At 40.7% G+C, this 26,612-nt stretch overlaps 1 protein-coding gene and 1 pseudogene across 3 annotated transcripts; one reads left to right on the top strand and one right to left on the bottom strand.

Moving 5' to 3' along the window:
* Positions 1 to 83: 83 nt before the first annotated feature.
* Positions 84 to 26,134, bottom strand: NBR1 (NBR1 autophagy cargo receptor). Of its 3 annotated transcripts, none has more exons than XM_031468699.2 (22): positions 26,012 to 26,133; positions 22,980 to 23,090; positions 20,400 to 20,462; positions 19,674 to 19,692; positions 18,808 to 18,830; positions 14,610 to 14,804; positions 14,199 to 14,276; positions 13,499 to 13,713; positions 12,854 to 13,021; positions 12,346 to 12,555; positions 11,463 to 11,622; positions 11,078 to 11,368; positions 10,258 to 10,407; positions 9,683 to 9,758; positions 8,880 to 8,990; positions 8,466 to 8,630; positions 8,148 to 8,225; positions 6,651 to 7,071; positions 5,777 to 5,871; positions 5,090 to 5,147; positions 4,258 to 4,366; positions 84 to 1,865 (listed from the first exon to the last, which is right to left on the bottom strand). In XM_031468699.2, the coding sequence occupies exons 2-22, from the start codon at positions 23,079 to 23,081 to the stop codon at positions 1,692 to 1,694; spliced, it is 2,961 nt and encodes a 986-aa protein (XP_031324559.1). In that variant the 5' UTR covers positions 23,082 to 23,090; positions 26,012 to 26,133; the 3' UTR covers positions 84 to 1,691. The 3 variants fall into 3 exon arrangements, with proteins under 3 accessions (XP_031324559.1, XP_031324560.1, XP_031324561.1); XM_031468700.2 differs by having other exon boundaries at positions 25,983 to 26,118; XM_031468701.2 differs by lacking the exon at positions 8,880 to 8,990 and having other exon boundaries at positions 26,012 to 26,134.
* On the top strand, positions 14,985 to 16,519 carry LOC135323179 (thyroid transcription factor 1-associated protein 26-like; annotated as a pseudogene).
* Positions 26,135 to 26,612: the final 478 nt, after the last annotated feature.

Raw genomic sequence — 26,612 nt, 5'->3', positions numbered from 1 at the left:
CAACACAGCGGTCAGAGAATTTCTCGGCTCTTAGGCGATGCGAGGTACTGGACGCTGCTTCCGCAAAGACCAGCCAGTCCAGGTAAGAGTTTCAAAGAACCTTTATTTCACCATTCTTTAAACGGTTATGTACAAGTACAACGGGACAGACAACTGGACCCCAGGGCCCTTCTGGACCCCCAAAATACAACTCAGATGGTTAAGACAAGTCCCGCCCCAAATCAACCCAATTAATTACACACACCGTGCCGCTCAGCCTCTACCCAGAAGTCCCCTTAAACACGTTTTAAATAATGAAAAGCCTGGTTGGCTGGTAGTCTGAATCCTGGTTTATTTAATAGCATTCTGCAATACTGTAAATAAACATCATTATGGCTAATGGTTAATTTAAATCACCATTCATAATACCAACCAGGTTAAACAATACTATTTTACTATCCTTCCCCCTTTGGGCTGGGGGTCAGATTCTTCTTTTTCTGCAAGTAATTTTCATGAATAAAAATCTTTAGTGTTGCTTATTACCTCTTTACCAATTGCATCCAAGACGCCCTTCTGTAAAGAGTAAGAACTTGGACCCTTGTAAGCAAGCTCTTTCCCACTCACTTACCCTGGGGTTAAATCAAAACTCTTTCAGTGAGTTTGCCCCCATCCAAGTTTTGTAAAACACCAGCCTCTTTTTCCTGTTCTAGGCTCTCTAGGGCTAGATACCTTTGAACAGATTTCAAACATTCAAGAGGCCATTAGGATTTTCCAGGCCTCACACACACTCATGTGTCCGCCCCTGAACCTTACTGAGATTCATACAGGAGCCTGCCTTTCACTTTTCTCATGTGTCTATGCCCACTCCCACCCCCCGTAAATAAGAACTGTCCCTTGACATAAAGAAAAAAGGTAACTGTTAAATTTACTTTTCCCTTTAATAGAATAGTTTTTTCCTTCTTTACAGGATTAGCAAAATATTTCACACTACCTAAATTTTTCCCTTAAATAAAATAAAATGTATGCAAAATTACTACAATAGACACTGTTCAACAGGTGCTGGTGGGTTAATTAGCATACTCCCCCCTCCTTTCACTGAAGTCCACCCAGAAGGTGGACCCATTTAAGAATATGCATCAATGGGGTCTTTAGAAAACAACAGTGCCAATTAGTAAGCCTTGCAGGGAAATGACTTTCTCCTTGAGAAGGGAAGAGTAAGAAAATTCCTGTCACACTCTGGGTGTCATTTTAATACCACATAGCTATGAGGCTGGGGATATGTTAGAGAAATTACAATTCTTGAAATGACTTCCAAGGTTAATTTCCTTTAAAAACTGACAACAGATATCCTCATAAAAACATCCACATTAAGCAAAGAAAAATACTCAACTTCAATACAAGCAGGAAGAAAAATGGTTCTATAGTAAATTCAAGGTATACTCTTCAATGCACTAAAACGGAGTTTTATCCAAATCAATTGAAAAACGCTCTTCCTACAATTCATCCAATGTCTAAAGTGAAAATGTAAGTTCTGGTCTTTGATTTGCTCCAAAAAATACTGTAATGCAGGTATTGTCTTGATAGTTCAATGATGGGCTCTATATAGATTCATCAGATTAAAAAATAAGCAAGGGCCTCTACCCTACACCCCAACAACAGAATAAAGATCATCTCTGAGCAGCAGGCAAAGTTATTTAATACAAGGTCACTCCTCAGTAGCGGTGGCTGTACCAGTCGTTGTTGTTGACCTGAAGGAGTTCTGTCACCACCTGCAGGATGTTGTAATTGTGTTTCTTCAGCAGCCTCAGGTTCAGCTGCCTGTCACAGAATCCCATTTCAAAGAGGTGGGCCATCAAGGCTGCTGTCTGATCCTCAGAAACTATTGGCTGTGTAGAGTCAAGAAAAGCAGAACAACATTTCCTGCGTAAGTTATGTGTTTATCTTGTAACTTTTTATTATCTTGTTAAGTCATATTAATCTTTCCAGATTTATTCAAAATACTAGGTAAACAGGTGCAGGGCTATGACACTCCTGTCCACCTGATGCTAATGGGTCTTCTGAGGGGATAAGAAGGACTTGGGAAGGTCCTGTTTGGATTAGGTGTGTTTGTACCCAAAACCAGGCGACTAATGAACTGTCCTTAGAACTAGGCTAGATGAAGGAAAAGATGCAAACAAACTCTGGAAACACTGTGAAGATAAAGGTAATGATGATGATCAGGCAAGCAGAAGTAAGAGATTGGTATTGGAAGAAAGTATAGGAAATTTGCTCAGATGTGCAAAGGAGTCGGACAAGAAACTACCTGGGAAATTACATCCTAGGCAAGCTTCTTTGCATTTTTTTTTTTTAAATAAAGAATAGAACAAACATTCACTTACCTCCCTCTTTGCGGAGGGAACACATAAACTTCCTAAATCCTCCTAACACTTGGGACACCCTAACTCTTAATGTTTACTTACCAATGTTGTTGAGTACCAATTTTCTTATTTATGAAAATGGAGACACAGATTATCTCCTATTTTGCAGGGTTGTTCAGCAGACTAAGATGAGAAAGTGTCATGTGTGGAACACTGTCTCTGGTATTTTCCTCTTCCACTGTTCCCATCTTCCCTCTTATAATCAGAATAAATTATCCATCCTCCTTTCTGGGTTAATCCTTCCACATGGACTTTACTTTGTATCTCACTATCTTTTGCGAGCCCAGAAATCTTTTTCTATAAATTATCCTCTCTCATTTTGATGGTTAACTTCCTTTGCTACTGGCTTACCCATCTTTATTTTTAAAAACTAATTTATTTTTAATTTTTTAGGGGGGCGTGGTAGTTGGGTTAGGTTTATTTATTTATTTTTAGAGGAGGTACTGGGGATTGAACCCAGGACCTCATGCATACTAAGCGTGCACTCTACCACTTGAGCTATACCCTCCCCCTGGTTCATTCATCTGACACTGCTGGCCAAGTCCTCTCCATTAAAACACCCTTCCCTAAGCTCCAGCACAGAACTCCCTCCTTCCTCGTCTTCCTCCTAGTTCTCAGGCTTCTTCGTAGGACCCTCCTTCTTTCCATGATCCTTAGAGGCTGCTTCTTGCTTTACTCCCTCTTCCTGGAAAATCTCATCTAACCACAGGCTTCTGCTATAACCTGTACATAAATGACCTTATTCCTAGGCTGAATTTCTTCTTCCTGTGACCCAGATGTCTAAGTCCAACTGCACTCTGGATAACTTTACCTGGCTGTGTCTCAAATTCAACACTACCCAAAACTAACCTAATTTTCCTCTCCTCCTGACCAAATATATCCTCCTTCTGGCATATCCCCTCTTAAGAAATGGTACTATTACTGCCTAAGTCAGAAACTTTTATTTTTGATTTCTTTCTAGCCACTTAATCATGGTCTCCAAGTTTTGCTATTTCTGTCCCTTTATTTCTTTTCTATCTTTCTTTTCCACCTACACATGGATTCCCAAATGGATTTCTTTACGGGTCCCACAGCCTCCATGCTGCAGTGGAATGGAGTGATCTTACTAAGAACAAATCTGATAACCTTAATTACTTTCCTAAAACCCTTCAATGGCTTCCCACTAGTCTTAAAATAAAATCCAAACCACTTAATGCAGCATCCCGCCTACATCACTGCTCTTTTCTCTTCCTACTTTTCTCAGCACAAATTCACCTTCCAGGCTCACATTTCCAAGTCTTTTTACTGGTTACTCTCTGTCTACAATACTCTTTCTGTCTCCTGGCAAACACTTATTTTGTCCTGTAGGATTGAGTTCAGGTATTCTCTACCAGCAAGCCTTCCTGGCTCCACTGTGGGACTGACACCAGGTCGAGGTGTTCCATCCGTCCGAGAATATCGGCACAGTATCTATCTTAACGCTGCACTATAAACGTCTAGGTATTTTTTTCAGTTGAATGAAAGATTCTTTAAATTCTACAGTGCTTTAAAAAGTTTCACAGATACCTGTCTGTTTACTTCCCTTGTTTCCCACCATTTTGGGGCAGGAACTGGTGTCTTATTCATCTTGTAGTGCTGGCACTTGGGAGAACTTCACCCACATGAAGTAGGTCCTCGGCAAACATTAGGTCTTTTTTCTTTCCTCCCTGAAGTAACTTAGCCAAAGTCATAGAGCTGGAAAGTGGCAGAGCTCTGTGTTAACCAAAGACTAAACTTAAAGCTCATGCTCTCTACAAGGCTTTGCTACCCTCCAGCCCAAACAGATGTCATCATTTTCACTGGTGACCTGGATTTGACTCAGGAAAATAAAATATACACTGACCTGTGCAGTGACTGGTGGCCCAGCAAACAAGGCCTTGTATGCAGAGGCAGCCACAGACAAAGCCCCCTTCACCAGTCCTCCAGCAATGCTGCTTCCATGGTGGTGGTGCCTGGGGAGGAAAACCAAATTATCTCCCTAAGGAAACATAAATTATCTTCCTACAAAATAATCTGGGCTCTAATCCTAGAAAGAAAATGAGATTTCCTTGAGGGAAAAAAAAAACAGCTATAAAAAGAGAATTTGATTGCTTTCCTATCAGTTTTATAGATACAAGCCTGGGCCCAGCTTTGCGGCTGCAAGATACAGGCACTGCAGAAAACACACCACTCTGGTTAGCGTGCCAGCTTTCAGTCCCAGATGAAAATTAATGTGGTCATGGGTACAGTGAGGTACTGGCAGTCTGCCCAAGTGTGAAATCAGAAGAAACACCTCCCAAAGGAAATGTGATTTTCTGAACACTGTAAGTAGGGGAGAGCCCAGTGAGACACTGCTTTGAGATGACTGGGAACAGAGAAGCAGCTTTGCCTAAGAAGAAGTTACAAAAATGCATGGTGGGCTTGACCTTCCTGCCTTCTCCTCTGGTACTAAGTATGAGTTGAACTGGATGGCACTTCTTCCTGGTCTGGAATGTGAACACTCTTAAACATCAATGTTATTTATAGCTCTCTGTTCAGTGTCGCTCACAAGCTTTAGGAGAAAGAACAAGAAGGAATGATGGCTCTCCTTCTCCGCTCTTGGGAGGTGGCGCATGCTTTAAGAGACTCATTTAGGCAGAACTAATACTAGGATATCCACCAGCTTCTGAAGAAGAGGCTGCACAAGGTCCAGTTACCTTGAGTGGTCACAGCTCTTCTGTCTGCTCTTTACAAGTCCTGATGAGCCTCTGAGCTCTAAAAGCAAAAGAGCGGTTGGTTAGATGCAGCATCCATCACTGCCCCGTTTTTCCTAATTTACAGAAAGGCTATTTCTGAGGCAGGTGGCAATCTGATCAGAGTTTAAAGCCTTTCTTTCTTTCTTTTAATACTTGAGAAATTTTGGAAGTGGTTACCGGAAAAACTGTTTAGAATGCAGTGCAAGGTGACTGTTTATTAAATCTATAATCCTATCACACTGATTACTAGTTCTTAAGTACTTTTAGGTTTTGTTTTTTGAGGAACAGTGGGAAGTGACTTTGAGGGTCTACCCACAACTTCAAGGTGCTATCATCCTTATTTTTGTAGATAAGGAAACAGATCTACTGAACAACTGCAAGGTCAAACGGTGAAGAAAGGTGGAGCTGGGGCCGGAGCCTAGACTGGTCTGGCTCCAAAGCTTGTGTTCTTTCCACTGTAGCACAATGCCAACCTCTATGAGGTCTCATTTAATAATAAATATTAAGCTAAAGGACAGAAGAAGGAGAAGAGGGAGGAGCAGAAAGAGTCACAAGGCAAGTTTCTAAAAACTGCCAAGAATCACAAAGAGTGCCTATTTATACCCAGTTTCCATTAGAAAGGAGCATAGAAAAAGAGAGAAAGCTTACCTCCTCTGATCTGATCAGGGACTGAAGAAACTTCCGGTATGGTAACTGGTAAATCCACTCCTGGGGAACCATGATGCTGGGCACAAGGAGAACTCCTTTCAGAAAGACACAATATTGAAGTAAGTTGAAAAGGCACCTATGGTAACGGTGGAGAAACAGTAAACACAGCACAGCAGTGCCAGATTCCCTACATAGGTGTCACATTTCTGATCCAGATCATGTCTGAATTTAGGGATCAGGTGAGAAGGGCTCATTCTAGTTCTGGTTTTCCTCTTCAGCCACAGTCAAACTATAAAGACTGGCTTCAGACTGGTCACCGCCCCTACCCCTCCCACCTCCCCGCCACCCTATCAAGTGGTGCTGATAAAGGGAAACGCCTAGCTGCCTGGGAGAGTGGTTTAAGTTACAGTCAAGGCTCCACCATTTTCCCGACTGAGAGAGAGCAATGACACAGACAGATCCAATGGTGAATTAAAAATAACAACTTCTACTGGTTTTGTAGTATATTTGTTTCCATCATAGATTAAACTGCCTAATTATGCTTTGCGCCAGCACGAGAATGAGTTTTTGCTGCCATTGCCCATGGGTCAACAGAACACAGAGGAAGGTCTAGGGATGTATGTGTTTAAAAACTGGCTTTCAGCAATCACAACATAAGTAGATTATACTTAGACAATGAAGGTTAACTAAAACATAAATTAAATCCAGAATCCACAAATACCGGGAAGTACAATTTTTATTCATCTAGATTCAGACTTTACAATTGGAAATAGTCTCTTCCCCTGCTAGCAAAGAAGTAGGTTTTGAGATCAAGTTGATTCCTCTCTATTCCACCTCTGGAGAACAGCCCAGCGGACAGGGGTGTGGACGGTACCTGGGCAGCCGTAGCGGAGGCCCCACCACCTCTGGGGTCAAGGGCACTGTGTCCAGAGTCTGTGAGGTCATAAGGATGTCATTGATGCTGTGCCCCGGCGGCTGGTTCTCCCCTCCAGGGGTACTCTCTCCAGCCTCGGCTGGTTCCTGCCCAGCCTCAACCCCAGGCTCGCCTTCGGCCCCTCGCTCTAGGCCAGGCTGTGAGAGTGCAGAGCTGTACATGGAGTCCCCCAGGGGGCGGCTGGTGTCAAAGCACTCAGGCAGGATGATGATGTAATCCTCTGAAGAAGCAGAGGACTGACTCTGAACTTCATCTTTGAGCTCATCCTCCTCCTCCTCCACGACAGCTTCTTCCTCAGCAATATGGACAATCTCCTCCCTCTCATCGCCAAGTGGTCCCTCTCCAGGTGAGGCAAATTTCACTAAAAGATGAAAGCAACCAATTTTAAGGTACAAGTTAAAAGCAGCTCCTGGTGGTAACCTTACCCTACCAAGCCTTGTGGGTCAGGAGCCACAAATATGAGAGCTGGAGGAGAGGGACGAACAATGAAAGGGCTGCTGCTGAAACCATCGTCATGGCCATATTCTAAGTCTGAAGGCTACATAAAGCTGGACAGAACTGAAGTTCACAAAAACGAGGTCGGCAGAAACATCCAGGCTCTGAGAACACTATGAAATTTTGAAACAAGGAAACCCCATCCATTTCCCTCTTCACGTGATGGTTAATATACTGAGATGGGTTCAGATCAAAGTTGATGGGGGGAGGTACAGCTCAAGTGGTAGAGCCCATGTGTAGCATGCCCGAGGTCCTGGGTTCAAGTCCCAGTGCCTCCTCCAAATATAAATAAGTAAGTAAACCCAATTACCTCCCCCTCATAAAACAGAGGAGGAAAAAAGGCAAATCAAAGCTGATGTATTAGCTAACAGTGGTATAAAAAGAGGAACTGTTTGGTGGAAATTACTGCAGGACTGTATGACCTCTTTTCTCCTCTTCTTTGCAAAATAATGAGTAGTTACGATAGAAAACTGACAAAACATGGATGAGGAAAAAACAAAGGAAATAAAAAAGTACCTATAATCATATCAGTGATAACTACTGTAAACATTTTGGTATATGTCCTTCCAGGCTTTTTTGTTATGCATTTATAGACAAGTGTTTGTGGGGTGTGTGTGTATGTTTTAAACAAAACTGAAATAAATCATGTTTAAAGGCATAGGTCAAATTTCATTATAATAAACATGAGAGACTTTTCCACATTATTTTGACGTAGTAGACTTTGACTCTTTGGATAGCATTTGAAATATGCAATACTGGTTCTACCTATCTGACGTCTAGACATTTCTGCCATAAAGATATTTATTACAGCAGGATTTAACCTTTAGAAACTTAGTCTGGTACTCCTGCTTCTGCCCACTATTTCCTGGACTGCTGCCCTTGGAGAATGGGGACACCTCAGCTGCCAAAGGAGGTCTCAGCTGGGGAGCTCTGTCAACTTACAAGAAGATTCCTTACTGCAGAATCCAGGCAGCACAGCCGGCTGCTGTTCCTCTGTGGCATGTAGCTGAAATTCTGCCCCTGGGAAAGTGCAGAAATGAGTTATGGTAGCGCTGCTTTGCTCCTGATGGTATAAATAAAATGGTCAGGTAGCATTCGTGGAAACAAGCATGATCTGAATTCTAACAAAGATACCCTATCTCCACTCTCAGTAAAGAAAAGCTCTTCTACCTGCTCAGGTCTGGCAATCACAAGTTAGGTGCCACTTGGCTGGGGCGGGGATGAGGTGGTTGGAGAGGAGCAGGATGCAGGGACACTCACTGTTTGGAGACTTCTGTCTACAAGGTGGTTTGTGATCTGGGGCAGCATCCAAGGTAAGGGATCGGATTACAGTCTCACACACAAACTGGGTCCCACTCAGGTCATCTTCTGCTTCCTCCACTGAAGAAATTTTCTCAGCCCTCTTCTTTACTGACACTGTGGACTCTGAAAGAGACATGAACTTTGCACTTGGTGTTTAAAGTGTTAAAGGGCTTTCTCCAGTCATGTACCTATGCCAATATGATGCCAAGGAATAGCTGCTATCTGTGCCATGTGAAGGTGAGAAGACTTCAAAAAATGAGATCCTACAGAAGACCGATTCACAAAGGGAAGGTTAGTAGCCGGTATGTGTAACAAGAGGATGTGGTATGGAAGGGGAGGGTGCAAATACTTCACAAATATTTAGCCCCTTACCAGGAAGTCCTTTAAATCCCGCCCCTTCACTCTCTTCCTGTATCTGCCCCAAGCCTGGCTTCTCTATTATAGGACTGTCATGTGGCAGAGGAGACATGCAGGGAGTCATATCTGGAGAATGAAGACAGGAGAACCATCAACCAAGAAAAAGCATCACATCATCAACAGTCAGTGTCCACAGTGTCCACTCACAGACTTCCTGCCTCCTGCAGGGCTAAAATAAACCCAGGTATGCTTCACGGCCTATTTTAAAGACTTTCTCCAAGGAGGGAGGGTATAGCTTAAGTAGCAGAGCACATGCTTAGCATGCACAAGGTCCTGGGTTCAATCCCCTGTACCTCCTCCTCTAAAAACAAATAAATAAATACACCTAATTACCTGCCCCCTCCAAACAAAACAAAACAAAAAACAAACCAAAAGAATTTCTTCAGATCATCAGGTACATATCTCAGACAGATCAATCAATGCAGGAAGGATCATAAACAGTTGTTTGGCTTTGGAAGACCATGGCCAAGACACAAAACCATGAATGTAAAGGAACAAAGGGACACAAATATCTCAAGAAAAATGAAGAGGGCCCCTTTATGGTGCTGGGATAGCCTTGTACAAACTTGTATTGTTGCCTCTGGCAGACAATAGGGAGAAGAAGGAGAACGGACCCATGGGTGCAGTTTTAGTATTACATTGTGGGAGAAATCCTTGCCAGTTATTTCCTTAGAGTAAAATACGAACTCCTAGAGTCTACTGCAGTACTTTTGTGCCTGTTAATAAAATAAACAAGGTGGACTGAGTAACATTCTTACCCACAGGGGTGTTGTGGGGCACTCTCTCCAATTCTTGGACAATGTTTATATCCAACAGCTCAAAGGACAGCAGGTCCTGGGGAAAAATGGGCTACATTAGGCTACTTGCAGCACAACTAGAGCCAGGTTTTGTCTTGATGGGACCTGCAGATCATTGAGCTCCACATCATTCTAGATTTCACTCTGTTCGAATTCATGCCTCACCTCAGTCAAGTGAAAACAAGAAGAGTTAAGTGGGAACTAGATGTTCAAACAACCACATGGCAGGAAAGAGAGAAAATGCAGTGGGGGTGAAGGTGAACCAGTCAGGCAGAAATGAAGAGGGAACTAAAGGGAAGCTGTGGGGGAGCACAAGATGAGGTCCCAATTCAAAGAGGCAACACTTAGTTTAGAAACTTGCTTCCACTGGTGATCTCCCTCCCATTCAGATGCATCTCCCTCCCATGCATCTCACTAGATCAAAATCGGCACATCTCTAACTTCCTGGGCACCACCTATGGCTACACCACCTTCTCTTCAAAAGTTAAGAAATCTGTCCTCAACGCTTTCTGTCCCTTGCCCCTCAAAGTGCTCACCTGGGCAGTCAGGAGGTCCACGGATGGGATGTAGAGCTCCCTCTCGCTGGCAACATTCTTTGCCTTCTGTGGGATGCAGGTTCCTGTCCCTTCTGTCTGCTCTGATGTTTCACCGGGCTGAATTTCTTTTTTAGCCAGAAGAAAAGCTTCCTAGAGACAAACCATTGGGACAATTTTAGGCCCTTCAACAGAACTCAGAAGGCAAGCTGATGGTTGCTCCCTAAAAACAAAAGCACTGCATCTTCTAAAATGTTTTGTTTTGATATAATTTTAGACTTATAGAAAAGTTGCAAAAATAGCACAGAGAATTCACTTATTACCCACTTCACCAAGCTTCCCCTAATGACAATAGCTTAGATTAAGCATAGTAATGACAGTCAAAACCAGGACATTAACACTGGGTAACTAAATTTAAGGCAGCAGACTCTAAAAAAGTTCCCCTACTAAGACAGGGAAGTTGCCTAAAAAAACTGTGCACCAAATAACAACCAGGGCAAAACTTCATTAGTATTCAGGAAACACACACAAGGGATATTTAAGCAGCAAAGCCATCAGCTCAGCAGTTCCACAGGCCAGACAGCCCTGTCTTCCCTTGTGCAGCAGAGAGGCAGGCCACACATCACTACAAAGACATACAAAAGCACTGAGGGACGCCTGCACCAAGATCCTAAGGACACGCAAACAAATCCCTGAGGACTAGACCCAATATAAGCATACCGATGTGTTCGGGGGAGGAGAGAAGCTAGCCTTCTCAGATTTCTGGAAGAATCACCAGCTATGAGTGGGCTCCATGGGTTTTAGTCACCCCTGCAATGCTTACCTCTTGCTGGCAGGTGAGATCATCAGCTTTGCTTGAGCTGTTCATGCCCTTTTCATTGTTACCAGGGCTCTCTGTAGAGGGGAAAGGATCCACTATGATGCTGCACCAAACCCGAGGTCCAAACTGCTGGCCTTTGTGAGAAAGACGCCAATGGGAAGTGTATGTTCCCTCCAAGGCTGGGGCAACGAACTCCACAGACACAACTCCCACATGGCCGGCCTTTAGACAGGGAACCAAAACATCCTTCTTTTCTGTAGAAGCCAAAGTTAAGTTTCCCCACATGAACTTGAGCTGAAAAGAATAGTGGCAAAAGAAAGAAAGTTTGTCAGCTGGAAACTCTGCCACCTCAGATCATTTCACCTTCACATTGTGTGGGGAATAATACCTTTGTGTCTGTACTCCACTTTACATTTCCTGTATTTTTCATCCTCCAGTGTTTGATAAACTTGGTTCCTGGCTGAAGGTGAGTCCCATCAGGTAAATTCTCATCCACAAATGCTGCACTGAGGGTTGGCATCATTGGGGCACAGGGCTGCAAGGGGAGCCTGAACAGAAATTCAGATACTTAAGTCACTTGCTGTTGGGTATGACAGCTTCTGAATAGCTAATACTGTGATTCAAAGTACCGTGATCCTGGAGAAGGTACTAACACATTTGCCTTAAAAAATAATACTAATAAATTTTTTTTAAAAAACAAGAGGACAGGGTGGGGTGGGGAGAGGATATAGCTCAAGTGGTAGAGTGCATGCTTAGCAATGCATGAGGCCCTGGATTCAACCCCCAATACCTCCTCCAAAAATAAATAAATAAACCTAATTACCACCCCCACCACACACACACAAACACCAGAAAACAAAGAAACAAAAAAAAAAAAAAAAAAAAAAAAAGGAAAAAACCCTGACTCCTGAGCTAAAAACCCACAGTGAGGATAACTAAAAGGGTCCATAAATAAAACAGCTACAGAGTTGGACTCTTAAAATATTTACTCCTTTCGCTTCAAATCCAGGCTGCCTCCAGGGAAGAGAGGTCACACCAGCTAGTTCTGAACCTTACTAGTTTCTTTCTGAAGAAGGCAACAAAGCAAGTGTCAAAGATAACTACCAAACTTCCCTTTAAGAACACTAGGATCAGAAAATGGGAAGTTTTAAGGGTTTGGGTGTTATGGCCTGCCAAAAAATAAGACAGAAGTTGGCTGAAGTTCCAGTTTTAGACGGCTTCGGCCTAAAGCCCTGGCCCCCGCCCTGCCCCAACCCTGGCCCGGGGCTTACGTCAGGGTGTTGGACTGCAGCAGGCTCTCGGGTCGGCCCAAAGGAGACCTGGGGCTCTGGAGCCCATTGATCGAGTTCCACAGATGAATCTTCCTGTGGAGTTTAAGCTGCTTTTTAAGTTCCTTGACCTCTGCTTTCCGCTGTTTCTTCTCAGCTCGCAACCTTTGCTTTTCTGCCTTAAGAAAGTTCTTGTCAACCTGTTTCTGAAGCCTGTGAGATAACAAATGAAAGTCTTAAAAACCAAACCTCACAAACAAATCCTGAAGTTATTTTGAGCCCCTTGTGGTCTCCATCAGTGCCAGCCTCTAGTTTAGTTTCTTAATTTTTTTCTATGGTCCTTATTTCCAGCTCATTATGAGCTTTGGATAATTACCCCCATCACTGCGCATCAACTGGAAAGGAGCAGGAACTAAGGAGACTAACTATTTGTAGTTTTGTGATTCACACCCTGTCACCAAAACCAAGAAGCCAACCGGAAAACAAGCATCCCGTGCACATATGGTTTCACCTGGCTTGTTCCAGAGCAGCGGGAAGACGAGGGGTAGAGAACCTTGAGTGAGAGAAGGGTTCAGAGGAACCAGCAACAGGTCTCCGCAGCTTCAGCAGCACGTGGTTGGAGTCATGGGCATACGGCCCTGACTCACAGTCTTCACAGATATTGTAGGATGGGCAGAGGCTGTGAGGAAAAGAATGGCACAGTAGGGAGACCTGAGGTTGGGAGACACAAACCCAGACTTCCATATGTGCTCTGTTACCAGCTAGGTGGTAACCTGAGTACGTCATCCAACCATGCCAGGTCTCCATCCTCATTAATAAAATGAGGATCATAATACTTAGCCTATTTTTATTTCAAAGGACAATCTATGGGAGGGAGCACGATGTGAACGCATTTGGAATAGGGAGACAATCCTTGGTTCTGGGGAACATAATTTTGTCTGGCTCTGTTAAGCCAAATGTATTTCTGAACATAACGATCTTAGATAGTCACCCTTTGAATAGCTATTTTCTCTTGTGGGTAAAGAGTAGCTTGTTTCCAATCCAGAGCTGCAATATCTCATGCTCAGAGGCAGAGTACACCCTTTATCTCCCAGAATGCTAGCAGGCCTGTTCTAAGGTCTACGAATAGCTATTCATTTCTGAGTTACTGCTTTACCTGCACTGGTAGCGCACACCGATGATCCTCCTTTGGCAGTTACTGCATGCAATCTGCCAGTTGAATTGGTTCTCTGGCAAAAACAGTGTTTCCTCTGAAACAGGCATTGAGACTTCTGAGGGACAGGAACCCAAGGATGGATTCTGGAGGACAAGCTTCTCATGTAATTTCTGTTCAAGCTTCTCAACCGTTTCTTTAACCACTTGCTCTCTGAACTAGAATACAGAGAAGATGGGGGAAAAAATCCTCAGCTCCAAGATTGGAAAAAGGCAAGAAACTATCACACAGACCTGAAGCCTCACCATCTCTGGTATAACATTAAGAACATAATAAACAGATAAGAGCTACTGAATTCATGGACAGAAACACAGCAAAAGAAGGTCTATTCCTTCCATAGCTAAACTGGTTCAAAGAAGACACCAAGAAATCCTATGATGAGCAAATTTCTAACTTCCTTCTCAAGCATAGAGATTTATCCCTTTCCCTTACATCCTTAGAATTAAACTCCCTCTTTTTCTAGTACATCATTGCAAAAGCTAGGTGCTTTCTTGACTGGAACTGCTCCAGCTGGGAATTATTAGCCACCACTCTCCATTCACCTGCCCCAGAGGCAGCAGCCACGGGGTTCAGCTTTCTATTTCTTCCACATTCCACCTGCGCCAACACTGCTGCTAAAACCCAAGCCAGAGAGAACACTCACTGTCTCTAAATAGCTTGTGAACCAGTCTGGGGGCTTGTCTTGAGGCTGGTCTGCGTCACATGGAGCCGGTGGAAACTGCTGCAAGAAAACACAATCCAAGATCTTGGAGGTTACTTTTTGTTCTGTTTAAAGTAATTTTCCTGAAACATTATTTTGAGGTTTCTTTTGTCAAACAATATAAACATATGGTTAAAAAAAAAAAAAAAGCATGAAGGAATACTGGAAAACCCCAAAGTCTCTATGTCACCCTCTTTGTCTCCTTTCCAGAAGTAAACACTGTTACTAGTTTCAAAAAGTCAGATGGAGATGGTCACGGTAACTTCCAAATCTGAGGAATTGCTCAAATCTCAGACCAGAGACAATGAAACACAGGTTAGAAAAATAGAAGTGACAGGTCCATTCCCTTTGTACCTGTGCTGCAGGCTCCTCTGGGGTCTTCGTGTCTGATCCCAAGACTCTCACCAGTGAAGAATAATGAGCAAGTGGCTTCTTCCCTGTCCTTGCAACTGGTCGTTTTTCTGCTCCAACTCGGGGTGGGGCTTCATTGACAACACAGTAGCCTTCATAGACTTGCATCTGCAGTTGGTTTCCCTGCTTCACTGCCATCTGAGAGCATACATTGTGAAATAAAAACAATATCGCGTGATTCTCCTTTCCTAAATGAAATTTCAAAGACACCTAAACAGAAGAGGTGTGGTGAAAAATGCTGAGAAATTTCAGGATGTTTGTTTTATTAAATCAAATGACAAATTTGTTAATACTCAGCCTGCTATTTCTTTGCCAAGAATGTTGACTAGGAACGGTTTTGTTATTAAAAAGTGGGTTTTTACTATAGCATTAGGTGAGATGTTTTTATTTTACTGGGTTACTACTTTTCTGTTTAATTATTTTTTAAGTTTAAGTGTAACAGACATACATTCTATTAGTTTCAGGTGTACAACATAATGATTTGACATTTGTATACACTGCAAAATGATCACCACAAGAAATCTAGTTACCATCTGCTAATTGGCTTTTATGCAAGACTCCACTTATGGATTCTAATCTCAACTTTTTAAGTCAATCCTAGAACCCAGGAAACTTAAAGCTATGTCCTATAATTAAGCGTCCTTCCCACTACAAATAGTATTTTGGAAAGTATGCTTAAGTGGTCACTTCTTTTCAAACAGCATCATCTTAAATATCCTATTTTGAAAACTCTATTTCAAGGAGCATTTGAGGTTCTACGAAGGTACTTCAGCATCCAGGAAGAGATTAGGGATCAAGTCCATGGGGTTCTAGCTCTTTTCACTTATTACCCAGTAACAAGAACTATTCTCCCTTTATCTATTTTCACACATTACACCTCCTAAGATTCCATTTAAAAATAGCATTCTATGGCCAAAAAGTTTGAAAGCTATTATCTTAGGTCAGGGATTGGCAAACTTTCTTAAAAGGCCACATAATAAATATTTCAGGTTTGCAGGCCATACAGTTTCTGCCATAAACTACTCAACTCTGCCACTGTAGCACAAAAGCAGCCACAGACAATACACGATGAATGGGCACAACTGCCTTCCAATAAAACTTTACTTTTTAAATATGTGGCCAGGATGAGGCCAGCAGCAAGATGGCGGTCAGGGAATTTTGGGACATGTAGTAAAGGAATTTTTACCAGTAGGATTGAGAAATAAGACTGTGAAACAGAGGACATTGTGACCTAACCATCTGTAGGCCTTCGTAGGGAGCATTCGCAAGGGACAGAGCTTTACATTTTGAGGAAAACTAAAGAGTTAGCAAAATTGTAAGAAATCGCTATGGTGAGAAAAGGCTCAAATTTCACAGGCATCTCAATTCACAGGTGTATATCCTGATCATCTGAAACATCTCGAATTAGCTGAAGAGGAAAGACTCAGGAAGCAACTCAGAAAAACTGACAAGTCTTTGTCAGAAGAACAAGATGACCAGCCTTTGTCAGAAGAGTAAGTTGATCAACCTTTGCTAGAAGAGCCACATAATATTGGCCAGGCTTTGTCTGAAGAACACTGTAGCTTTGAGCAGCCTCAGCCAGAAAAACAATGTAACATAAGAGTAAACTCTGTTACCAAAGTCAAAAGAAAACATCAAATCAAAAAGCACAGGAAGAATGTGAACATGTACCAGCTAAGTGTGCTGTTAAATAACAAGAATTAGGAAGCAACAAAGAAACTCAAAGGCTTTACAAAAAGAAAATGGAAGTATTCAAAATATTGAGCAAAAAGACTAAAAAGGACCAACCAAACTTGAATTCATAAGTGGAGTATCCTCTTTTAAAAAAATTAAATCAGGCATGTCATCCTTGATCAAGGGTTAAAATATTTTTGCTGGCTATTCAGTTCTTTTGTATATGTACCGTATCTCCTAACACTTAATTTGTCAACAGAAATTGGATTGTAGAGCTATACTAAATATAAATGCCCAAATACTTTAGTTTTTGTAAAAGTTTTCTATATATACTCTACAGAATATTTTTTTTCTTTTTAAACTGAGATATAGTTATTTACAATATTATATGTTTCAGGTGTACAACATAGTGATTCAAAATTTTTGATTATATTATCTTTTCCCTTCCCAATAGTGACCATCAGTTTTCTGCATCTGAGTCTGTTTCCTTTTTTTTTTTTTTTTTTTTTTTTTGCAGGGGTGGAGGAATCAGGTTTATGTATTTATTCATTTTTGTAATGGTGGTACTAGGGATTGAACCCAGGACCTTGTGCATGCTAAGCATGTTCCCTACCACTGAGCTATACCCTCCCCACCCTGTGAGTCTGTTTCTTTCTTATTACCATCATGTTTATTTTTTAGATTCCACATATAAGTGATAACATACAGTATTTACCTTTCTCTGATTTATTTCACTAAGCACAATACCCTTCAGTTACATCCCTGTTGTTGCAAATAGCAAAATTTCATTCTTTTTTTATGGTTGAGTAGTGTTCCAGGGTGTGTATGTGTGTAACACATACATTACATCTTCTTTATCCATTCATCTGTTGATGGACACTTAGGTTGCTTCCATAGCTTGGCTACTATAAATAATGCTGCTATGAACATCGGGGTGCATATATCTTTTTAAATTAGTGTTTTTGTTTTCTTTGGATATACACCCAGAAGTGGAATTGCTAGGTCACATGGTAGTTCTATTTTCAATTTTTTGAGGAACCTCCATACTGTTTTCCACAGTGGCCACACCAATTTACATTCCCACTGATAGTGTACAAGATTTTGGTCTTTTTGATGACAGCCATTCTGACAGGTATGAGGTGATTTCTTATTTATTTATCTCGGAAGGAAAGTTGGCCTGAGAACTGAAGGAACCTTCTATTTGAGTGACAGGTTCAAGCTGTCTGTACCGTATGAAATTCAGATGGAATACAATGTTTAGAAAATCATATTGGCCAGCTCACCAACTATAGTTTGCCAGCTCCTACTCTAGACCATAAATCAAGCTTTTTGTAAAATGTTTGGTAGAGTCTGTGAAAAAATTGCTCAAGAAATAAGTATAATGAAATATGTCCAAATATAAACATGATATCTTAAGTATTATACAGTACTATACAAAAAGTGTATAAAAAGTCTTGCTTTCTGGGGCAAGACAGGCTTACATAAACTCTAGACTCCTGAGAGCCAAAATTTCTGACTGAATAGGTAAACTAATGGTGGCCGAGGGAACGGCAGAAGAATTCTGAACTTCTTAGAAGATTCTTTGGTGAAACTACTATGGTTTCTGAGAATAGGGAAAGACAAAAGACAGAAGAGTTGGACAAGAATAAAGGAGTGTGGGGGGACAGCATGTTAAAATACCTTAAAAACAAAGAGGAAATAGGAAGACTACACGAAAACTGGGGCAGAGGGAAATTATGAAGCACGAGAAATTATTAACAGAGATGGGTATCTCAACCAAGGGAAACGAGGGAAGGGCCTGAACATCTAAAACCAAGAGACTGGCTGGAAATAAAGGTTCCTGAGTAAAAACCAAGAAGACACTGGCCAAACTTTTGAAACAAGTGGCACCCAGAATAACAATTTTGACTAAAACCCAGAAAGGGTAAATCCAGCTCCTGATTTAAAAAAAATCTTGCCTTTACTTCCCTAGACCAAAAGTGATTATGGAAAATGGCTTAGTCTGGATTAGAAGTTCATAAAGGATAATCAGTGAAAGGTCAGCTTGGCACACCTTAAATAAGTGACCTTGAGGAATGTTCTAATTCATTACCGACAAACAAGAGATTGTCTGTAACTGTATGGTTTATACCTTAAACTCTTCCACATTATAGTGTAATATTCTATAGGGAACAAGGTGAAGGAAGGAGATGGAAAATGTGAAAGCATCATTCCAGAGGGTTCTTTGTATTTTGAAATCCCAGGACGATGGCATCAAGACAAGCAATACGATGCAATGATAACTGGAAACAATCTTTGTCTTAGGAGCTACCTTTTGCTGAGTGGGATGCCCTGTTCACCACAGTCTCCCTAAAAATTGCCATGCTTATAGTCATTAGTTTCTCCCCATGGTTAATGGAATTTAGGCTCAAGTTTTAGTCCATAAATATTTTTTAAAATTATTTGAAATTAAGATGAAAATCATTACCTTAAGTGCTTCTTCATACTCTCCTAGAAGGACAAAAAATACATACTATGATTTTTTTCATCAGCCCAAAAGATTCTATTAAGCACAGTCAATTCTTACTTCTAAGAATTCTTCAAAAAAAAAAAAAAAAAAGAATTCTTAGCTTACAATCTTTATACATGAATAGCTACTACGTTTTTGCTGACAAAGTCCCTTCTCATCGCATTGTAAATAGAAGCTCACAGATTAGTTCTCCCCCTTAAGCCCCCCTCTCTTTGCTACTGGAGATTTCCAGGTACAAAACCTCAACCCAACTCTCTCATACTAGGCTTAGTGAAGCTCAGGACTCAAGGGAGTTCAAGGACAGTGTTAACACGGTCATCTCAGCTGGTTAAAATAAGCTTTTGGGGGCAAGCCTAGGAAACTAATCCTCAAACATAACATTGTTCCTGTGGGAAAATGTACCTCATGCTTTGAATAACTCACCATCTTATAAATAAGCTGCTGGAATACCACTAATTTATAAATTGACATTATCAATATATAACCAAGTTAAAGATGAATGCAACACCAGGAGAACAAGTTATATGTGTTGAACTGGGAGGTATATTTTCCAAACATTAGCATCTTAAATATAAGAGAACTTCCCATTAAAGCTATCCTTTGGGTCTAATCAAAGGCACCGACCTATATACAAAAAACTGCTATAAAGATCCGTTATGTAACTAATACCCATGGATAAGTGAGTGTCCTATCAATTTATTGCACACCAAATTCTACTCTAAAATAAACACTGCAACAAGATTTGAGTGTAAATGCAAATGCCAACGCTCATGAACAGATTAAGGCTTTTAAATAAAGTTAAATAGGCTTTCTTAGGAACTCACCTTGACTATTGATGGATACCTGCAAAAGGAAAAAAGCAACAGTGAATTATAAGCCTCTCATCAGTTGAGCATTTCTGTTACTACTACTAGCCTCACAGGATAGATGCAAAATCTCAGGTTGGGGGTCAGCTTTTCCAGTATCATGAACTGGCTATGAATAATAATTGAGGAATTTTATTGCTTAATTATTTTATCCTCCTTTATCTGAGGTACAATAAGAGGAAGCATAATATAGTGGTTAGGAGCCTGCACTTCGGAGCCAGAGGGTATAGACTGAACCCCTATTCTATTATTTTCAAGCTTTTGTGCCTTTGGTCAAGTTACTTAACCTCTCTGTGTCTCAGTTTCTTCATGGATAAAACAGAGATAATAGTGTATCTAACACATAGTGCTGTTAGTCCAACACATTATGGCCACTCAATAATAATTGCCATTATTACATTTATTATTATAAACTAAAAAGCAGCTTGTGATATATTTGAACTTAAGATCATTATATAGTTTTAAAAGCTACTGCTCAGATTTTCTTCTTCAATACTGTTTCCCTATTTCTCAACTCCATCTCAGATGCCACAAGTTGGCTTAGAACATGCAATTATCAAATACATTTAGACCCCTACACAAATAAGATGAACACTATCCTGAATTTTTCAAGCACCACATCCCTCTTAAGAAGTAAGATCCCTATTCTGGATACCTGGCCATGGGTACCATAATATACTTTACCTCTTCATTTTCCTCATCCAGGTATTTTATTTGAATAGTGTTCAGATCAAATGAAACTTTCACCTGCAAATGAAATGTACACACTACATGATGAAGTTATCAAAAAGGCAGGTTGTAAGAGAAACTTAGAAGTCATAAAAGAAAGAATGGGCATATTTCACTAGATAAAAATTAAACATTTTATATAATTTTAAAAAACCCATGAACAAAGTCAAAAGACAAACAATAGGTTGGGAAAAATATCTGCAATTCATAAGAGACAAAGGGTTAATATCTGTAATATACAAAGAGCATCTACAAAACTGCTAATCATAAGATTTTAACCCAGGTAGAAGTGGGCCAAAATCTACAGAAATTTCATATAAGAAATCAGACATGCCTAACAAATATATGAAAAGATGTTCAACCTTAATGATAGTCACAGCAATGTAAATTAAAGCAATGAGATGTCATCTCAACAGAATAGCAAAACAATTTTTAAAGCCATACATCTCATGTCAAAAATTCAGGGCAATGTCATGCATTTCTGTGGGGTGTTACAATTGCTGTGCAAAGCACCTTGCAGATACTTATTAAAATTTAAAGTCACATGTTTTGTGAACCATTAATCTCACTTTGGGAAACTTCATCCTATAGAACAGTGCATAAGTTATACATATGAAGAGAGATCTACTGTAGTTTAACCACCATAAAATATGGTGGTTAAAAAAAAAAGTTTTGACCTTGAGAGCATTATGCTAAGTGAAATAAAACAGAGAAAGACAAACACTGATCTCACTTACATATGGAATCCTAAAAATAACAAATACCATAAACTCATAGACATAGAAAACACATTGGTGGTTGCCACAGGCACGGGATGGGAAGCAGGTGAAATGGGTAAAGGTGGCCAAAAGGTACAAACTTCCAGTTATAAAATAAACAAGTCCTGGGGATGTAACGTACAGCATGGTGACTATAGTTAATAATACGTACTGTATTGTATATTTGAAAGTTGCTAAGAGAGAAGATCTTAAAAGCTGTCATCACAAGAAAAAAAACTAACTATATCTGGTGATGGATGTTAACTAAACTTTATGTTGTACACCTGAAACTAATATAATGTTATATGTCAATTATATCTTAATGGAAAAAACTAGAAACAATCTTTCAATAAGGGATTGTTAAATTATCATATAACAATACCAACAACACTGTGGATAATCTATAGCTTTTAAAAAAAGAAGGGGGAGGGTATAGCTCAAATGGTAGAGCGCATGCTCAGCATGCATGAGGTCCTGGGTTCAATCTCCAATACCTCCGCTTGAAAAAACAAAACAAAACCAAAACTAGTAATAAATAAATAAGTAGATCTAATGACTTATCCCGTAAAAAATAAAAAAATGGGCGTGGGTCCTTATCTATTCATTGAGAACTGCGCCTATGATATATGTTGGGTAAAAAAGCAAGCTGCAGAATAATGTTTATAGTATGATACTGGTATGGTATCTGTATGAACATGGAAAATGTGGGAAGCACATACAGGGCCATTAACACTTGGTTATCTCAAAGAGGTGGGAGTAGTGGATGGAAGGCGTGGGGAGTGGAGAGATACTGATGTTTTCTACAGATGTATTTGGATTGTTTCATTTCTTATAATGGGCATGTATTAACACTTTTATAATTTAAAATTTACAATAAAGAAAAAAGGCAAGCTGTTAGCTGCTTTAATTAACTAGGAAAAGAAAGATAACTATGTTTGACTTTTAGATCATTTGACAAATAAGAAACAACTTTCTGGATGACCATCTGTCTAAGATAGTATAAAAAAATATTTGCTGGAAGACAGAGGACTAGATCAGATTATCTTTTGAGGTCTCTTCATCATTTCTCTTTCTATTTGTTTACCATAACACATAACCAGATAAAGGTAGGTTTTTACCATACAGGAAAAACTAGGCTTTAACTGAAGTGTTTTGTTAGATAAACATAGTTACACAGGAAGTAAAACATTCACCATTGCAAACCAAACAAAACCAGAAGAGTACAAAGGGCAAATCAAGAGGAGGAAAAAGCATTAACAAGAAAAAAAAAAAAAAAAAAAAAAGAAAGAAGAATAGATCAGCTGCTGTCTGGACACCTGTGGGAGTTGTTTCTGCTCAACTTTGAGATGCTTAGTCTCTGATCTTGCAATAAAAGCAATTGATCAACTCTTGCAAAACACAAATTATATCCTTGGTGGTTCACAAACCACAATAACCTAACTATTCTCCAGCAGGAGAACATTCCCCTGAGGCCTGGTCAGGGTAGAGCCCAAGGCAATTCATTCCTCTGACTGTTTCTAAAATTAACAGGTTTTCTAGTCCTATCTCATTAAAATTTTTTTTTTACTTTTCCTTTTTAAACTCTTGAAAAGGAATTTGTTCCCTTCACCAGGGCATATCTCCTATATGACTACTGAATCCCAGTCAAAAATAATTTTCCAAAAGGCCCAGAAATGGTAAATATGACAGACTTCACAGCAAGGAAGCACTGCTAAAAATAGCTACCTTTGGAAAAAATAGCTATGCTTAATGGATGGAGAAACAAAGTAACACTCACCATAGCTTCCACATCAGCCCAAGTTGTATTTTCTGGATTGGAAACCAGAAAGCTTTGAGTTTCATTTTTAAAAGTCACATTTAGAGTAACTTGTGGTTCCATGCTGTGGGGCTAGAGTAGAGACGATGGGTGAGAGAGAAAACACATTAGAAAAGGTTCTACAAACTGTACAAACATTCATTCAGCAAATACTCGTGAGGAGCTAATATGGTCTAGGCTAGAAGGACTCACAGAGAGAAGATAAGGTACCTAGCTCTTCAGCTATTTACTATCTAGTAGGTGGTTTAAAACAAATCTCACTGATACATGTTTGCAGAGAGAATGTAAATTCTGGCCACATTCACAGAAATCATCTACCATTTGTAATCCCTTTAGGATTTTATGAACTCTCTAATGATTGCTGAATTAAACAGATACCTACTGTATAGCTACTAGAAGCAGGATACCAAGATGAATAAGATTAGGTCTCTATCCTCTGGGAATTTACATTCCTAAAACTTGAAAGTGATGGATCTACATTTTTCTTGGAAAAACAGCCTTTTCCTAAATTGAGCAACCTAGGTTCTTCTCTTAGATCAATTTTAACAATATAGAGGCTGAAACACTAGCCCAGAAACTACATAGGGGTAGGTTTCAACACCCTTCATTCAAATTCATGTTTTTTTTTGTAGTCCACTTTTTCTTTCATGGAGAATTTCAAGCATACAAAAAAGTGTAGAGCAGTAAACATCTAACTACAATGATTAAATCAAAGCTGCCTTTATTTAACCTATACACTTCCACCCCCCAAATATGGACTGACTATAGTCAACTCATGTTTTAAACAAACTATAGTAACCTAATTTTAAAAAACTCAGTTATTATGAAAAAATTTAAACCTATACAAAAGAAGAGAGATTAATACATAATGAACCCCAATGGACCCATCAGCTATCTTCCATAATTATCATCATCTCAGGACTTGTTACGGCAATGCCCTTTCCCTACTCGATAATTTTGACAGACATCATTTCATCCGTAAAACAATTGAATTTATACCTCTAGAAGATAAGAATTTTAAGAATTCTGTTTACTGTTGCATTTAGGTTGGTTTGTTTTTATGATTTTATGAAAAAGTTGTTTGTTTAAATCTAAACGTAAGTTGTGGGGAGGTGGGTATAGCTCAGTAGTAGGGCACATGCTTAGCATGCACAATGTCCTGGGTTCAATCCCCAGTACCTCCTTAAAAAAAAAAAAAAGTTAAGTTGTAATGAAAAAGGCTAGCTTTTAAACATGTTCATCAATAAATCTTGAATAAGCATCTACAAAGAGCTGACTTACACTCCAGACACAGGAGACAGCAGAGGAACAGTCTCAGGAGTTTCAGTGTGTAATGGGAGGAACATGGGGGTTTCAAAGAGTTGGATTCCAGACACAGCTCTGGCACATTACTAGCCATTTAAGTGTGAGCAAGTCATTTAACTTCTGAGCTTCGGTTCCTTAATCTGTAAAACAGGTCTAAGATCTCTGCTTTGCTATCCCCACAATGTTATCATAAGGCTCAAAAAAAAATTTGTATGCTAGTTCTTGGAAAATTGTACTCAAATATAAAAGTTATTATTATAATAAATCAGTCTTTAGAATCTGAAATAGTCCTGCTTGAATGAACTGCCCTGTGAAACAATACAACTGAGACCCTCATTAAAAAGGACCTTGAACTCTCTGAGGATCAGGGATTTTTTTTTTTTTTATAACCCAAAGACAATCATCCCTCAACTTTTTCCATTCTGTGTCTCCACCTAGAACCAAGTTCACCATCAAACTAGTACTAGTTTCGAGCACCAATCCTGCTGACATACAGTATTTCATTCACATAGAACGTAATTCTTGGGGTCCTTAAAATCTGAAGAGAATTCCTGCCAACTCCCCAGCATCTTGGGCAAAAAAATAGGGCAGATTAAGTGACTGATTCACTCTGCCAAAAGTGTATATTCTAAAACACATTCTAAAACACTTTTCAACTTCTGAGAAATACACTTCCATATTTTTGAAGAGTCCAAAAGGAAACTAATCTTCCCTTTTTCTCAATTACACAACTGGAAATTAGTTTAGATACTTTGGAGCTCCTCCAGCTGGTTGGCTGAGGAGAAGAAAACAGGAAGTGGGAGATTCTAGTTTAGCTGGACCATATCCAGGTCTTCATAAAGAGCTGCCTATTCCTGTTTACCTTATATGTGAAATTTTTTTCAGCATTAATCTTGAACTTGTGGAAATACCAAAGCTATGGTTAGCACCATCTGTCCTTGCAGTTAGTCAAGTCAGGCAGTGGGGGCCTAGGCCTTCAGCTTTCATTAACTGGCATTATTTTAAGTTCATGCCACTGGCTCACTTTTGCTTGGCACAAGTCAGCTCTTCCTCAAAGTCGATTTTTTCAGGATAACAAAAATCCCTTTAATGAAGCTGACCAGGAAATCTGAGCTTCGATTACTGTTTCCACAAAAGGCCTATCACAAGCTATCCTGCAGTTAAAATGTATGACCTGAAAGCGGCGTGTTAGATAAAAAGGAAAAACGGTGACCTTCCAATGCTCGGACCAAGGAAGTCCTGACTAAAAAGACTTCTTTATGAAGTGCCCCAAAAGTGAGGTGGGGAGGAGTAAGAGGCTCTGTGGGTAATGTCATTTTTTCCCCCCTGCAGACTTCATCCTAGTCTTCCAGTTATCATTTCCTAGCATTCCATGTCCCCAGGACAGTGTCACCACCCCCTGAGGACTCTTTTTCTTTGACTAGGCCATTTTTGTGCTGGGAAGTCTCGGCGTCCTTCAGCAGAAGCCAGGCGTTCCGAGCCATGGACCCTCCATTCCTCCGGTAATATCAGCCCCCTCGGCCTCTCAGAACACGAACGGCTCTCCCATCCCGCCCCTGAAAAGATCCGCTGCCCCAGACACGGAAAAAGTAGCGCCTCTTCTCTGAGAATTCCTCCTTTAAACTTCCCTAAGCCCTCTCAGCGCGACCTGACACCCACCTCCTAGGTAAACGCAGCGGCTTCCTTACCAGCTTTCCGCCCCCGGGGGGCGCCTGCCGGAGGCCAGTGCTAGGACCGTCCGCTGCCAGCTCTGCTGCTTATTCTGGGGTGAATCTAACATGGCGGATAGAGACAGGGACTAGTCTACTGTTTCTCTGAGTTTCCGACAAGATGATTGGTTCTTACTACTCGTTCCTCAAAACTACAACCCCATTGATTGGTCGAAGATGAGATGGCGGGGGCGGAGCAGGAGCAGCCTGACCCTCACAACAATAACAAACACCGGGGCAAAGGGGCGGAACTACGAGTGCGCAGCCGTGGGCCAGTGCCGGGGCCGATTTCCACTTCCCAGGTAAATGCAGCGCCCGATGCATTCCCTTCGGTCACCGACCTTAGAGGACGACTTGCCAGAGACTCGCGGGGCTGGATGGGAATTGTAGTCTTCCTAGGACTTGTAGGTTCTTTAGCCTAGTCTCCACTCTCAAGGTACGAAAACGTAACACTCCAATCCATATCTGTTGACGTGCATAAGCGCGCGGAGCCTTTCAGTTTGTAAACTGGGTTTGTCGGTGAGAATCGTACCCGCTTCCCGTGTCGAAAACTCCTCTCCGTAAGACTACAGTTTCCAAG

Source organism: Camelus dromedarius, chromosome 16 (genome assembly GCF_036321535.1).
Source record: "Camelus dromedarius isolate mCamDro1 chromosome 16, mCamDro1.pat, whole genome shotgun sequence".
Classification (NCBI taxonomy): domain Eukaryota; kingdom Metazoa; phylum Chordata; class Mammalia; order Artiodactyla; family Camelidae; genus Camelus; species Camelus dromedarius.
Note: the sequence above shows the minus strand (reverse complement) of the source record. Positions and strands in the feature narration are given on the sequence as shown.